We start from the raw sequence: 14499 nt of genomic DNA, 5'->3' as shown, positions 1-14499 counted from the left end.
GATCGAGAAATAACGCGACTTTGTCTTATCTCTGAGTCACAGACAGAGTCGACGTGCAACTGGTACGTGCCGGCAGCTCCATCGGCAGGGAGGGGTCACGCACCACCAACTGTGCTGGCAGATTTCACGCCGCTGGGGGAATCAAAGGCTCTTTGGCTTTCCCAGATCAGGCGTTCCTGGGCGTTTAGAAAGCAAAGATCCTTACCCTAAAAGCCAGTTTTACTTTCTGTGTCTGAAGTTGCTTCAAATTCCCCGTGAAAAAGAAAGTGACCTCCCAGCAACAGCTCCCCCGCCAGCTGGTTCCACCAAAAGGGTGACGTTCACCAGTGATCCCCAGTGAAGCGTGGCTGTTTCTGCGGTAGCTAAGGTGGCAACGCAACCTCGGGGTCACATAAAAGTGACCCTGCTGGCTTGGCCTCCCAAGGGATGGGGCTGGCCGGCCCAGGCAGATCCCTCTTCAAAACACCTGGATCCCAAACAGAGTTAGTGCAAGCTCAGCACGCAGGAAACCCACGTGAGCCATCAGCTCGACAAAAACACACAGCTGGCCTCTAGGAAAACAGCCCACTCGTCATCGGCTGGGGGGGGCTGCCTCTGCCCTACTGCGCACTGACCTTTGGCTCCAGACCTTGACACCAAAATCCAAACAGAAAATAAGGGAATATTCCAGCCCACACATAGTCCTGACGTGCCGCTCACTTTGCTTCTGATCTCTTGCCCTTTCTCCAAGCTTCTCCCTACCCTACCTGCTTCCTCCTGCCCCAGCGCCTGCTCAGAGGCGCTCGGTGGGTCTCGCAGTCCAGACAGATGTGTCACCCACGTCTTTGGGCTAATCTCCCAGTTTATTCTTTCTGTAACAACAACTTTTTGTGTCCTCGTTCAACTCGTGAAATAAATGCTCCCTCTAATAACAAACAAACGGGCTGAGAGCAGGGCACCAGAACAACTAACGGGTAACACAACACGTGGGCAGTCCACAGCGCAGGAAATATGGGGCGGTCACCGAAGAAGGGAGATCACGCTGCGAAGAGCACCTTCCTCTGGGGATGGTATTTTTTCAGGGTGCCTATGGGGACGCAGCTCACTTTGGAGCTTGCCTTTGGGATTGCTGCTGGGCCTCTGGACTTGGGCGTGAACGCATCTTTCTGCTCAGTCCTGAAGACGTCCTGCGCCTTCCAGGGTAGGTCCAGGTGTGAGGATTTCAACTGAGGAGAGAGAAAAGCTGCCAGCATGTGGGGACAGGGCTGGGGAAGAGGCAGGCGGTAACGCGGAACCTGGCAGTCCCTACATCTGAGCCCCGTGTTGCTGCATGAAGGGTCACCCCTCTGGGCAGCTGCAGGCTGTGCCCGCTTGCATCCTCTCTCTCTGGGAGACGCACAGCCTTCTCTGCTGGTGGTGCAAAGCGACGTTTACCCTGGCTGGACACCTCTAGCCATGCCAGTTTTCCTCCTCTGATCCTCTAGGGGGGACCAGAATCACTTTCCCCCTCCCTCCAGCGTTCCTTGGCTTAGGGATTTGGCTGACTGTCCGTCCTCTCCCTTCACAGATTTTTCTCAGCTACGACTCTGCTCCCCACAGAGCATTTACTTGAGACTGGAGGCAGACAGGACTTGGTGTGCAGCTGTCCCATCTCAGCTGGCTCAAGAGCACACACCAAACCTGAAGACGTTAATGGGGAGGCTACAGCTTCGCTTCCCGCTTCCCCAAGCCACCCCGTGGCAAATCCAAGCCCATGAAGGCTGTACCTCCTGCAGCCTGTCTTCCGGGAGTCGTCCTTTCTGCTGTCCGTGTGGGACCAGCATGGCCTGCGTGGTTGTGACATAACTTTCATCTGCGGACAGGTGGAATTGAAATAAAAAGTCAATTCAAGTCAGTAGATTAGGAGGCAATGTCAGAAAAGCTTGGCAGTTTGACTGGCAGTCACAGATTTGCGTGTGTTTCCATTAATGAGAGGAAAGGACAGGCTTTGCCGTCAGCACTTTGCTGAAAACCTTTGCCCAGACAGAAAACAATTCTCAGGGTGAGGAGGTAAATGAAGAAATTCACATGGCAGTTACAGGAATATCACTCCATATGCTAGTTATGGAGCTGCTCCAGAAGTCTGGGGCCAAGGAAAAGCTCAATTCAACTGTGATCTGTTCCACATTTAGTAAAACAAATGGCTTAGAACCAGCTACACGTCATGAAGGGGCCTCCCTCTTCGCTGCAGAGTACTGGCCACCAGAAACAGGAGGCGACGTCAGAGGAGGATTTGGTTAATACCTTCCATGACCAGCTCTAACCACATCCCTTCCTGAGGTTGCATAAGGGTTTTGATAGAAATCCTTTCCTTCCTCCCAAATACAAACGCAAAACAACTTCTGAAAAACAAATGTAGCAAGGGAGAAAGATCAAACCACTGGTTCATGTCCCAGAAATGGTTTATGTCACCCGAATATGCGAAACATCGCTGTATGATGGCAGTGAAGGCCTGCGGCTGGCACAGGCGTCAGGGTGGCTGGTAAGTCAGATGCCATTTGGGGAGGTGAAGGTGCCTGAGATTATCAGTCGCTGTGAGAAGCAGCAGCAGCAGGCATGGGGCTGAGCATGGCTGCCCTGCTTGGTTTTGGGGTAACAATCTCATTTTACTACAGACACGACGCTGCACCACTGCCTTCCTGCCATCTCCAGCCCACGACATCCGGGCTGCCTCCTTTCCCAGAGCACCAGGCATCGCCGTCCCTCGCACAGAGCCGGGAAATCCTCAGCAGGCTTCACCTGGCACCGCGACGGTCCGAGCAACGTGGCCTTACCGTGGTAGTCGAAGGGCATGTGGCTCTCGCAGTGGCTCTTGCTGTCTGCCGTCACCCTCTGGCTCTGGTGGGGCGGCCGATAGTCTGCCTGCTGCGTTGTGCTGAAGAACTGGGAGCCTGAACACTTGTTTCCCAAGCAGAAATTGCTTTGGTTCCTCTGCACCTCCACGCGCGGCTTCGGCGCGAGGTTCCACCTGTCAGCCTGGAGAAAACGAGAGCTGGCTTTAACGGAAGCAGGCTGCAGCTGGGAAAGGCGCCCTATTGCACACTGCGCTCTGCGCAGACCGGAGCGAGGAGGAGAGAAGGGACAACGGCATCGGCGTGAGGTGCCAGAACAGCGTAGGTAAAAAAAGAGAGGGTCTCCCTCGAGAAACAGCCGCAGAGCAAAGCTGGGGACAGACCTCTGGGTAGGAGAGCAGCTGGGTAGTAGTAGTTCTTGCCAAGGCTCGATTTCTCTCAGGGTCTTCATCGCCTCTGGGGATGGATGAGAGGTTTCTGTTTGGATGGACAGTCGTCACAGGCTCTGGCAAAAGCAAGAGTGAAGGATGTCAGAGCGCTCCGATCTCTGAACAATCTGTAGCTACAACAGCTTCTCCTCACCCAGTAAAGCCCAGGCATGAATACCACTATACTGGAGTACTGTGTCCAGTTCTGGAGCCCCCAGCATCAGAAGGACGTGGAGCTGTTGGAGAGGGTCCAGAGGAGGCCACGCAGATGCTGAGAGGGCTGGAGCAGCTCTGCTGTGAGGCCAGGCTGAGAGAGCTGGGGCTGTTCAGCCTGGAGAAGAGGAGGCTCCGGGGAGAGCTGAGAGCGGCTCCCAGTGCCCAAAGGGGGCTGCAGGGAAGGTGGGGAGAGACTCTTCAGTAGGGCCTGTTGTGACAGGACGAGGGGCGATGGTTTCAAAACAGAGGGAGGCAGATTCAGATCAGATAGTAGGAAAAATTTTTTTACACTGAGGGTTGTAGAGCAGTGTCCCAGGTTGCCCAGAGAGGCGGTGGATGCCCCATCCCTGGAAACATTCCAGGCCAGGTTGGCCGGGGCTCTGAGCAACCTGATGTGGTTGGAGATGTCCCTGCTCCTGGCAGGGGGGTTGGACTGGGTGGGCTTTCATGGTCCCTCCCAACCCAACCCATTCTATGGTTCTATGATTCTATTTAACCTGCCAGGGAGGTGGGGTGAGGGTGAAACTGAGCCTCACGGGGCTGACACTGATGCTGAGCACACAAAAACTAAAAACCATTTAAAATCTGAAACGATACACGTTATATAAACGCATTGTATCTTTGTCTATAAATATATAACTGAAGCCACGTGATACAACCTACTGTTCCGCTGGCTGTACACCTCCGCGGTGGTCTGTACACGTGTCACAGACCGACCCTACCTGGACGGCGCACTGGGAAGAACTCGGACGTCGAGGTGCAGAATCTGGTGCAACCATCCCCCAGCTGCATGTTCGTGCGGCGGATCTGGGCGGCAGTGTGTTCCTTGTCGTAGGCTCTGCAAGATACCAGATATGAGCTGCTTCAATAGCAATGTTCGTCAGAAAAAGCAGTTCCAGGGGATGCCCGTCACGTTCTCCTGCTCGTACCTGTGTGTCCTCTTGCCTGGGGCACTGTAGGCATGTTTCTGCTCGCTCACGGACGCACTGCTTCTGGGATCCCCAAATTGAATAGGAGGCAGGTGCTGAAGAGAAGCCAAGAGAGCTACAGAACAGCCGCTTAAAGCACAACCCCTTTGTTTCCCCTCTCTGTCTTCCCATCCAGTGGGTTTTCACTTGCACAGACCACCCCCCCTTTCAGGACAGAACTCAACGTGGCAACGTGCTGCCCTCTCACTGTGTCTTGGCCCTCCCCAGAACCACGCTGTTACCTTCTCCTTTGGCTTCGCAGGCGGAGCCCGTTCACCCTTAAACTCTGCTTGGTAAGAAGTGTCGTAGTAGGATTGTCCATCCTCTTTAATATTGGAAACACATCCTGCCAAACGGCCAGAGGGAGAAATGATCGGTGTTATTTCTCAAAACGCTCTGTTTAGCTTTGTAAAGAAATATTAACGACATTGAAGCTGCGATCTCGAGGCAGCTGCTTTTTTAGCGTTTTAGTATTCCTGAATCTATTTCGTATAACGAAATGGCAAAGGAGTTGACACCAGATTGCAGTAAGGTGAGCTGCAACACTGCAGAAGGCGGACGCAGCGTGAAAACTGCAGCATCTGAGGATACAGCAAGCGCCGAAGACAGCTGGGAAGGCTGCGCTGCTTGGCTGGCAGTGGCTCTAGTTAATGCCATTAACCTGTTTTATGAGCATCACGTTGATCTACTCAGCTATAAAAAGAGAAAGCAAAATATCCAAGTAGTTCTAACAGCCTTAATTGCTGGCAGCATGACTCTGAGCCAAGCCGCCCCCGGAAGCCTGCACGGCACCGAGGACACGGGGAAGGTCTGTAGGGAACAGACCGCTCTGTAAAACAGCTCACCCCTGTGCAGCCTGGCCGCGGGCTGGGCCTCGTGTGCCGGGTACGAGCAGGTATAGAGCGACGGAGGGGGCCTTATTTTCTCTCTGTCTCCACAAGGAACATCATCCTTCCATTTGTTGATGGTGGGCGGGGTGGGTCTCCGAACGGGGGTGTGGGGACAGAAGCTCTCCCTCATCACCGAGCCCAGGGTGTGGATGCGGGGGTCCGCGTGCATGCGGACGCACGAGTCCATGGGAAGAAACGGGGCCACCGGCTGCGGGGACTTCGCCGGAAACGCCCAGCGAGTTTCCGAGCAGGTTTCCCCGCCGCCACCGCCAGCCGAGCTCAGCAACTGCCCGCTGCGGGGCTGTGGCGCCGGCGGCGGCCGGTGAAACCCCCGGAACGGGGGGAACTGGCTGTGAGAAAACGACTGACGGCTGCTTGCCGGCGCCCAGCCCTCATTCCCCAGCCGAAAGTGGGACGCCTTCAGGAAGGGAAGGCCCGTGAGGGGGGCCGGGATAGCCGCCACCACACTCGCCGCCATCGCCGAGGAAGCGGGAGGCGTCGGTAGCCACTAGGCCGCGTTGCCACGGCGACGGGTTCGCCACCTTCCCGGCAAGCCCCGCGCCGCGCCCTGACGTCACATCCCGAAAGCGTTGCTATGGCGGCGGGCGCGTTCGGCGGCCTGGTCGCCGCGTTGGAGACCCACCGCGGCCGCGACCGGCTGGTGAGTGGCGGGGGCGGCCCGGCGGGGCCCTGTCCCGCCGGCACGGCCGGGCCCTCACCGGGGCTGTGCCTCCGCAGGTCCGCACTCTCTGCTATGGCTGTCAGCTGGCGGGCGGGGCGCTGGCGGGGTCGGAGGCCCAGCCATCGGGGCTGCCCGGGAGCCTCCTGGCCGTGTCGGCCCAGCTGAGCGCCTGCCGCACCGCCCTGCGTCTCTTCGACGACTTCGCCATGCTCAGCTACAGCTGCGGCTACGGGCTGGGCCCCAAGGTGAGCGCGGGGCGCGGGGGTGCGCCGGAGGCTCCCTGGCCGCGCTGCGGGCGTCAAGGCCTTTCCCCCCGTGCTCCCCGTAGGACGAGGACGGCCTGGTGCGGGGGCTGTCGGTGCTCTGCAACCTGGCCAACCAGCTCTACTACCCCTGCGAACACGTGGCGTGGGTGGCCGACGCCGGCATCATCCGCGTCAGCTCTCAGAAGTGGTGGACTCTGAGCACGGCGCTCTGGGCCTTCTCCCTGCTGCTGGGCATCCTGCGGTACGGCTGGCTGGGCTCCGGTGGGAAGGAGACGGGCAGGGAAGGAACCGCGTTCCCTGTCATCAGGCGGAAATGAAGGACCCTCTCGTCCGCAGAAGGGTGCTTTTCCTCGTGGATGTGGTTAGGGGTAGTGAAAAAACCTCCCCTTGGCAGCTCTAGAACTCTGTTGTCTTGTTTCCAGATCCCTGAGAATCTTGTTCCGGTTAAGGAGGAAGCTGCAGCAGCACAAGCGGTACGCTCTCCCTCCTCGGCTATCCAGCTAACTTCACCCAAACGCCCCTGTCTTCGTTTGCGAGCCATCGCTAATTATGAGTACATTCTTTTCCTTCCAACAGCGCTTCTCCGCCTCTGAGTCGAAAGGAAACGAAAGCCCGAGTGCAGGCTGAGGTTCTGAGCATCCTCACAGACGCGGCAGACCTCGCCAACGCGATCCACTGGCTGCCTGCGGGGTTTCTCTGGGCTGGACGCCTTCCTGCGTGGTCAGTGGGTCTCCTGGGGACCATATCTTCCCTCATCGGTATCTACCAGGCAGCTAGAGGAAGAAATTCTGAAGCTGTGTAAACCATAAGTAAGCCTCAGGGGCCCGATTTTCACGTGGTAAAAGTGCGTTTCCTGAGGCAGGGTACGTTTTAACTTTTGCGGGTGTCACTGATTGCAATTCCACGCGTCCTGTAAGTGGGGCTGTAGCCAAGAACTCTTATTTCAAACAGGATTGTTTGCAGTTCATGATTTTTATCACTCTTGATCGGAGAAATCTTTCAGGAGAATCCTCTGAAAATCAATAAATCTCCCAGGATTGGTAAAATAGAGGGGGGAAAAAAAAGTCACTTCCATCCTTCCTTCCTCTGTCCCGAAAGACAAATGCCACCCTCCGGTCTTCGCCGTCACCGAAACGAGCGCAAAGTCAGCGTTAGGCAGGGACACGGCCGCAGTTCTGTCACACGAAACCTCCAGGGGACAGATCCTGCGAGTCTGAGCTGCGGCTCAGCGCTCGGTGCCCCCTCTGAACCGGGGAGGCGACCGGTATCCTGGAACTTTCTCCGGCAGGTGGTTTCGGCGTCGGAGCCGGGCGCGAGCAGGAGCCGTCAGCGGAGGGGGAGGTCGTTGCGTGATTTTGTTTGTGACGGTTGTGGGTTTTTTGGAGGCGAGAAGAAGTAGTAGGTGTAAGCAGTGCCTTGCGAAGCCGCCTTCTAGTCCGTCCTGCTCGTTTAAGGAGAAATACTGGAAGTTTAGGCAAACCAGCAGCGGCGCTGAGCCTCCAGCTGCGCCGTTATGAGAAGCCACCGGGTGGAGCTCTTCCGCCGGGCTTCGGCAGCAGCCACGGGACTGTAAAAAAAAAAAAACACCAAAAAAAACCTAGCAAATTTGTTAATCACCCTTCAAAGGACCAATCAAACCAATGCCAAGACGAGTTTTACGGTTATTTCTAGGCGGTGCCAATAATAAACGAGACAAATGCTTCAAAGGTGGCCTTGAGTGATAATTCTTTGTGATAACTGGGCAAACGTTCCGTAGCTGGTTCTAGAAAGCTCCGAAGAACGCCTGGGCGACAGCGTTTGCGCCGCGGTGGCTGCAGCTTCCCGTCGGCGCTCCTGCTCCTTCGCCCCGTCCCCTCCGCATTTATCTGGACCTCTGCCCCGCGAGGTGCCGCGGGGGACCGGCTGCGCTGGGAATTTGGTGTCAGACCTCCCGGTTTTGGTACAGCTCGGAGCGTGGGCGAGGGTTATCTGGAAAAGACTCTTGATTTTCCTCTAGTTGCGCTGCGGGTCTTGTGCCCGACGGGGCGGAGCGGCCGGGTCCTGCTGCAGTTTAGGGGTTTTTAATAAGAAATCCGGTTTTATCTCTTAACCCCCCTAAACACTCCTGCAGCGCCCGCCTGCTCAGTACGGGACAAGGCGTAGCTAAAGCCATTTAAAGAAAAAAACCAAAACCAACTACACACAACTCCGATGCCAAATTAGTAAAATTCCACAGCAGGCTTTTAATTTTAAGGCGGAGGAGGGATGCTGTGAACCGCTCCGAGTGCGTTTGCTTCACCCGCTGCCTCACCAAGCGCTTTTAAATTACAGCTGGCGAAGCGCGGGACAAACCGAAACGTGCCAAGATAAAGCAAAATCTAATCCAGAATTTCGAAATTTGTCTTTTTTTTTTGGTCCCCACTGACGCAGAATGTTTAAGCTGCTGGCTGTCCAGGGCGGCACTCGCTCCTTTTTTAGCACAAGGCCTCACGCGGGCAGACCCCCTCCTCTCAAAATCTGTTGGTTTTCTTTGGTTTGTTTTTTTTTTTTTTTTTCCCCTCTTGTTTTCTGCTGTGGCCGTCAGCCCGGCTCAGCTCCCGCTTTTACCCCGCGCAGGAAAACATTTGCTGAGCAGGGACGGTTCGTTCCGGCCGTGACCTCCCTTTGTCAGCACGCCGGGATCCAAAGGCCGGGAGCTGCTGATTGCAGCTCGCAGCCCTGCCCCCCCCGCACGGCCCCCCCCCCCCAGCTTTGTGAGCGCCGGCTCGGCCGCTTTTCGGCTGCTAACGGCCGCCCGAGCCGTGCTGCGGGAGGGAGCGGAGCCGCTGCCCCCGGGGGGGGCGCTGGAAGCGAGCGGGGGGGGCACACGGAGCCGCCGCCGCCGCCGCCGGGCAGCAAGGAGTTAAGGAGCGGCGCATGCGCACGCCCGGCCCCGGCTCCCATTCACAAAAGAACGCGCTGAGAGCGCTGCGGCCGCTGATTGGCTGCTGCGCCGCGTCGCGTCGGGGGAGGAGGCGGGGCCGGCGGCGGGGCGGCCACGCGGCGGGGAGCGGCGGCAGAGCGGGCGGCGGCAGAGCGCGCAGGGCAGCGAGCGAGCGTCGGTGAGCTGCGGGAGCGCGCATCTCCCCCCCCCCCCCACCCCAGCCCTCTATCCCGGTACTGCGCGGGGCCGCGCCCTGCGCCCGCGTTTGCTCCGGGACGGCCCCGCCCGGGCTCGCCTTACCGGCCGGGCTCCTCGCTCCCGCTGCGCCGGTCCGGGGCCCCGGTGACCGCGCTGCCGCTCCGCCCGCGCTGACTCTCCGCGCTTTTCCCTTCCAGAGCAACCTCGCCAGCATGTCCGTCAGCAGCCACGAGAACCGAAAATCCCGCTCGAGCTCCGGCTCCATGAACATCCACCTTTTCCACAAACCGGGCCACGCCGACAGCCTCCTCACCCACCTCAACCTGCTCCGCAAACGCCACCTCTTCACCGACGCGGTGCTGCGGGCGGGGAACCGGGCCTTCCACTGCCACCGCGCCGTCCTGGCCTCCTGCAGCCGCTACTTCGAGGCCATGTTCAGCGGGGGCCTGAAGGAGAGCCGAGACGCCGAAGTCAACTTCCACGATTCCCTCCACCCCGAGGTGCTGGAGCTGCTGCTGGACTACGCTTACTCGGCCCGCGTGCTGATTAACGAGGAGAACGCGGAGTCCTTGCTGGAGGCGGGGGACATGCTGCAGTTTCAGGACATTCGAGATGCTTCGGCCGATTTTCTGGAGAAGAACCTCTACCCCGGGAACTGCTTGAACATGCTGCTGCTGTCCGACGCCCACTGCTGCGAGCGGCTGCTGGAGCTGTCCTGGAGGATGGCGTTGGCCAACTTCACCTCGCTCTGCAAGACCGAGGATTTCCTCCGGCTGCCCAAAGACAAGCTGCTGGAGCTGGTGGAGAGCGAGGAGCTGGAGGTGGAGGATGAGACGCTGGTCTACGAAGCCGTTATAGGTTGGATCCGGTACGATTTGCCCCGACGCCATGAAGTTCTGCCAGAGTTGCTGCGCTCCGTCCGCCTGGCCCTCCTGCCCGAGTCCTACCTGCGGAAGCAGGTGGCCTGTGAGAAGCTGGTGACCAGCCACAAGCTGGGAGAGGAGATCGTGGCTGACGCCGTGCGGTGCAAAATGAAGATCCTGCAAAACGACGGCCTCGTGACGGGGTGCTGTGCCCGACCCCGCAAGGTCAGCCAGGCCCTGTTGCTGCTCGGTGGCCAGACCTTCATGTGCGACAAAATTTATATGCTGGATCATAAAACCAGTGAGATCATTCCCCGTGCCGACATCCCGAGCCCTCGGAAAGAGTGCAGCGCCTGCGCCATCGGCTGCAAAGTGTACATCACCGGCGGCAAAGGCTCCGAGAACGGCGCCTCCAAGGACGTCTGGGTTTACGACACCCTCCACGACGAGTGGGCCAAAGCTGCTCCCATGCTGGTGGCGCGGTTCGGGCACGGCTCCGCTGAGCTGGACCACTGTCTGTACGTGGTGGGGGGTCACACAGCGGTGAGCGGCGCCTTCCCGGCCTCTCCCTCCGTGTCCCTCAAGCAAGTCGAACACTACGACCCGCAGCTGGACAAGTGGTCCTTGGTGGCTCCTCTCCGAGAGGGCGTAAGCAACGCCGCCGTGGTGGGAGCCAAGATGAAGCTGTTTGTTTTTGGTGGCACCAGCGCCAACCAGGAGAAGCTGCCCAAGGTGCAGTGCTTCGACCCCTGCCAGAATCGCTGGACGGTGCCCGCCAGCTGCCCCCAGCCTTGGCGGTACACGGCTGCCGCCGTGGTGGGCAGCCACATCATTGTCATCGGCGGGGACACGGAATTCTCCGCCAGCTCCGCTTACCGCTTCCACAGTGACACCTACCAGTGGTCCAAATTTGGGGATGTCACCGCCAAGCGCATCAGCTGCCGCGCCGTCACGTCGGGTAACAGACTGTACGTGGTGGGGGGCTACTGCGGGGCTCAGCGCTGCAAAACGCTGGACTGTTACGACCCATCGTCGGACACCTGGAGCAGCGTCACGACGGTGCCGTATTCCCTCATCCCCACCGCCTTTGTCAGCACCTGGAAGTACCTGTCTGCCTGAGGCACCGCGCGGGGCGAAGGACCTGGAAGGTAAATAGTTGCGGGTCAGCCCAGAGCTCTGCTCTAAAACTGCGCTGCACGCGGGTTAAACCCTGAGGGGCAGACGCACGTGGAGCCGGCCTGGAGTTGTCCTAGAGAACAATGTCGCGCGAGCATCGGCTCCGGAACCGCGTTTCCAGGCGGGCAGTTTGGGATCGAAAACCCTGCGGGAGAGAGAACATCTCTTTAGGTGCTGAAACTGCGGGGAGAAGATGATGAGTGCCAATAACAAAACGCTTCACCTGGCATCTCAGCCCTTCCACTGCGTCTCGGCCTACGCAGAGATTTTGGGGAGTGCTCTCTGCGAGGACGACCGGGTGTTGTCACTGGTACAGAGAGCTCGCGGAGTGGATGGTTTCGTTCACGGGCAGGCCGTCTGCGGGAGCGGGGATAGACTGTGCGGTGCCACGGGGGACTGGCTGCTGCTTTTAGCACGGCCCCCCTCCTCCTCCTGGTGCCAGCCTTAATCTGCTAGTGGCACCCGAATGTCTTGTGGGACGTGAGGGCTGCGAGCCGGTGCCAGAACAAGATTACAGCTGGGATTTAGTCCCAGAATGGTTGGTAATTGCATGTGTAAGACAAGCCCTGTCTACATACAAGCACAGGGTTTCTCCGCTTCTAATTATTCTCTGGTGTCCTTTTCGTGCCATTTCTTTCCTGCTACGGAGCGATTAACTTTTTAAAAACTTGCGGCTGGAATTAAACCTTTCTAAAGGCTCTTGGCAGAAAAGATGCCAGTGATTCACAGATCCCTGCGCTTTTTTTTTCCCCCCTTGCAAGAGATGTATTACCCAAATGAACTTGTTTAATGTAATAAATTCTCCTGCCGTACCTATAGCGAATTAAAGGGTGTAGAGGGAAAGGAGCAGCAGTCACTCACTCCACAGGAGCAGCGCTGGAGGTTTTGAGGCCTGGGCGAGCGTTCTCAGGTTTGCTGCACACTGATCTCATGCTATTCTCTTCTGCACTACAGGTTTCGCACCTGATTCTGCCAGCGTCTGACTTCACCGAGCGTCCCGACAGGAGACACGGGCAGCGGGAGCGCCTCCTCCTACCTAGCAAGTCTGCCAACTGGGTGCCAGCCGCTGCGTGGATCTCGCGAGCATGAGCAGGGCTCACGGCGGCACAGCTTTGGCTTTGCACCGCTCCTGTAAGCGTTCAGCCCAGGGAGGGGACGGGCACGGAGGGACCTCCTTGGGCTGGCAGCTTGGGCTGTCCCTTGAGATGGCAAAAGGTTTCGGAGTTTTCTCCTCACTCGTGTGATCTCAGAGCAGGAATCAGAGGAATATTTTTTACTTCTTTCATTGAATATTTTGTTTTAAGTGACAATTTACTAGAAAGGACAAAGGAGGCTCCTAAGTAACTGGCGACAGGCTCTGGACTGCGCTGCTGTCTGCTGCGATTCGGAATGTGGGCAGCGCCAGAGGCAGGTGCCTGAAATGTCTTAACACATGACAGTATTTTGCCCACGGGCTGGTTCTGTACATGATTTTTTTTTTTTTTATACAGCAGTTGTGTGTGTTTATTACTCAGCCTGGAGCTGCTTCAATAAATCTGAATAAAATCCACCGCGGCCTTTGCCTGTTCTATATGCTTAAGCTGCAAGTTTTCCCAGCCCATCCCTGAAATAACGTCCAGCAAAACAGCAAAGAGCATTCCCTGGCTAAGAGGATCAGCCAGAGAGGGCTCAGATCTTCCTACATCTTTGTGACACAGGATTTAGGAAAGGTTCTGTACTGCCTTCCAGCTTGGAAGGACACACAGCTCTCTCTAGAACTCCAAAGATTAAGCTGTTCTCTGCCCTTACCTGGTCACCCTCTGCGGAGCTGGGTTTCCTCACCGCCAACACGAACGGAGGAAAGCGCTGTCGCGTCTCTCCCCGAGGGCTGCGTGCTCCGGGCCCTGCTGCAGGTGACGGTGGGGGCAGTGGGTGGGAAGGAAAAGCTCCGTTAAGGGTGGGAGGTACGAGAGGAATCGGCACGGTCAGAGGAAACGGGCATTGGAGGTACAACCAACTGCCTCACCACAGCAGCGTGGTTTGGGTGTGAGCCGTTATTCAATTTCAGAGTTAAATAAATCAATGTCACAACCCTTCCTAGCTGCTAGTGTAGGCAAGAACTGGCGAGACTACAAGGAAGAAAGCTGTCCTGCTGCTGGTGGCTAAAGCAGATGAACTGACTTCATTTCCATCCTGTTTTCTGATGCCTCTGCCATTTTCAGCGCGAAGGCTGGGCCTTTTTTCCTTCACCCTCGCTGTGCCACCTCTCCATCGCTTGCTGAGCCCAAGGGGAGGCTCGTGCAGCAGGCTGCAGGGAGCTCAGCCCACGGCCTGCTCTGCAAACCCAGCCTGGAGCCCCACGGGCAGCAGCACGGAATTACAGAATCATTTAGGTTGGGGAAAAAGAAAAAAAACTTTTAAGATCATTGAGTCCAACCATCCGGCAGCTGGAGCGCGGGGCAGCTCCCAGCTTGGCCGTGCCTCGCACACGCGAGCGCGGGCAGGCAAGCTCGTGGGCCAGGGGAGAGTCACCGCGCGGGACATGGGACTAGAAGCCAGCAGGAAGCCTCTCCATCCCTGTAAGCAAGCAGGGAGCTGCTTCACCTTTATTACCCCTACAGCTATTTGTGAGGGCCGGACAAAGTCCAGCTTTGCTCAGCAAGCCAGAGGAGCGGAGGTTTGCGGCCATTTGAGCAGCAGCTGTTTTATTTATGCTGCCAAGCAATAAAGGTTGGCTCCCAGCCACATCCGCCTTTTGCACCAGGGACAAAGTCGCTTCTAGCAACACGGGTCTCTGTCTGCCGCCCGCTCCCGGCGCTGGGATGTTATCTGAGCCAGGCTCGCAGCCTTTTCAGCTCGGGGAGCGAGTGGCCCTGCTGCTGAAGCCTTTGCAGGCGTCTGCGAGTTGTTTCCTCATGTCAAACTCTACTTACAGCTAACTGCCTCGCAGGGAAAACCGGCACTTCAAGCACACCTGGGCTTGGCTGCTCCGTAGCGGCTCCCCGCTGCTGGCAACAAAGCCGGCCAGGGCTGCATTTCATCACCTCCATCCTCCCTCGTCTGGCAGAAAGCCCCGTGCTGTTCCTGCAGCTCCACCTCCTCCTGGCAGGAACCAGCTCCG

At 57.7% G+C, this 14499-nt stretch overlaps 3 protein-coding genes across 6 annotated transcripts; 2 read left to right on the top strand and 1 right to left on the bottom strand.

The window, feature by feature from the left end:
* Nucleotides 1–271: 271 nt before the first annotated feature.
* Nucleotides 272–5802, bottom strand: SAXO5 (stabilizer of axonemal microtubules 5). 2 transcript variants are annotated; one of them, XM_086767405.1, is made up of 8 exons: nt 5268–5802; nt 4665–4768; nt 4384–4478; nt 4177–4292; nt 3194–3315; nt 2793–2994; nt 1746–1831; nt 272–1205 (listed from the first exon to the last, which is right to left on the bottom strand). In XM_086767405.1, exons 1-8 carry the CDS (start codon nt 5788–5790, stop codon nt 1017–1019), a joined length of 1437 nt encoding a protein of 478 aa, XP_086623531.1. In that variant the 5' UTR covers nt 5791–5802; the 3' UTR covers nt 272–1016. The 2 variants fall into 2 exon arrangements, 1 of the variants encoding a protein (XP_086623531.1); XR_015261167.1 differs by having other exon boundaries at nt 1156–1205; nt 2654–2994.
* A 36-nt stretch (nt 5803–5838) lies between these two features.
* PEX11G (peroxisomal biogenesis factor 11 gamma) lies at nt 5839–7970 on the top strand. The gene is made up of 5 exons (XM_086767406.1): nt 5839–5973; nt 6051–6239; nt 6323–6501; nt 6683–6733; nt 6837–7970. The coding sequence occupies exons 1-5, from the start codon at nt 5908–5910 to the stop codon at nt 7060–7062; spliced, it is 711 nt and encodes a 236-aa protein (XP_086623532.1). The 5' UTR covers nt 5839–5907; the 3' UTR covers nt 7063–7970.
* Nucleotides 7971–8061: 91 nt separating this feature from the next.
* LOC104480606 (ectoderm-neural cortex protein 1) lies at nt 8062–12948 on the top strand. 3 transcript variants are annotated; one of them, XM_086767400.1, is made up of 3 exons: nt 8062–8193; nt 9558–11371; nt 12354–12948. In XM_086767400.1, exon 2 carries the CDS (start codon nt 9573–9575, stop codon nt 11340–11342), a length of 1770 nt encoding a protein of 589 aa, XP_086623526.1. In that variant the 5' UTR covers nt 8062–8193; nt 9558–9572; the 3' UTR covers nt 11343–11371; nt 12354–12948. The 3 variants fall into 3 exon arrangements, with proteins under 3 accessions (XP_086623526.1, XP_086623524.1, XP_086623527.1); XM_086767398.1 differs by having other exon boundaries at nt 8068–8199; XM_086767401.1 differs by lacking the exon at nt 8062–8193 and adding an exon at nt 9220–9340.
* Nucleotides 12949–14499: the final 1551 nt, after the last annotated feature.

This window comes from Chlamydotis macqueenii, chromosome 26 (assembly GCF_036417535.1).
Source record: "Chlamydotis macqueenii isolate bChlMac1 chromosome 26, bChlMac1.mat, whole genome shotgun sequence".
NCBI classification, from domain to species: Eukaryota; Metazoa; Chordata; class Aves; order Otidiformes; family Otididae; genus Chlamydotis; species Chlamydotis macqueenii.
This window is presented reverse-complemented; position numbering and strand designations above follow the sequence as displayed.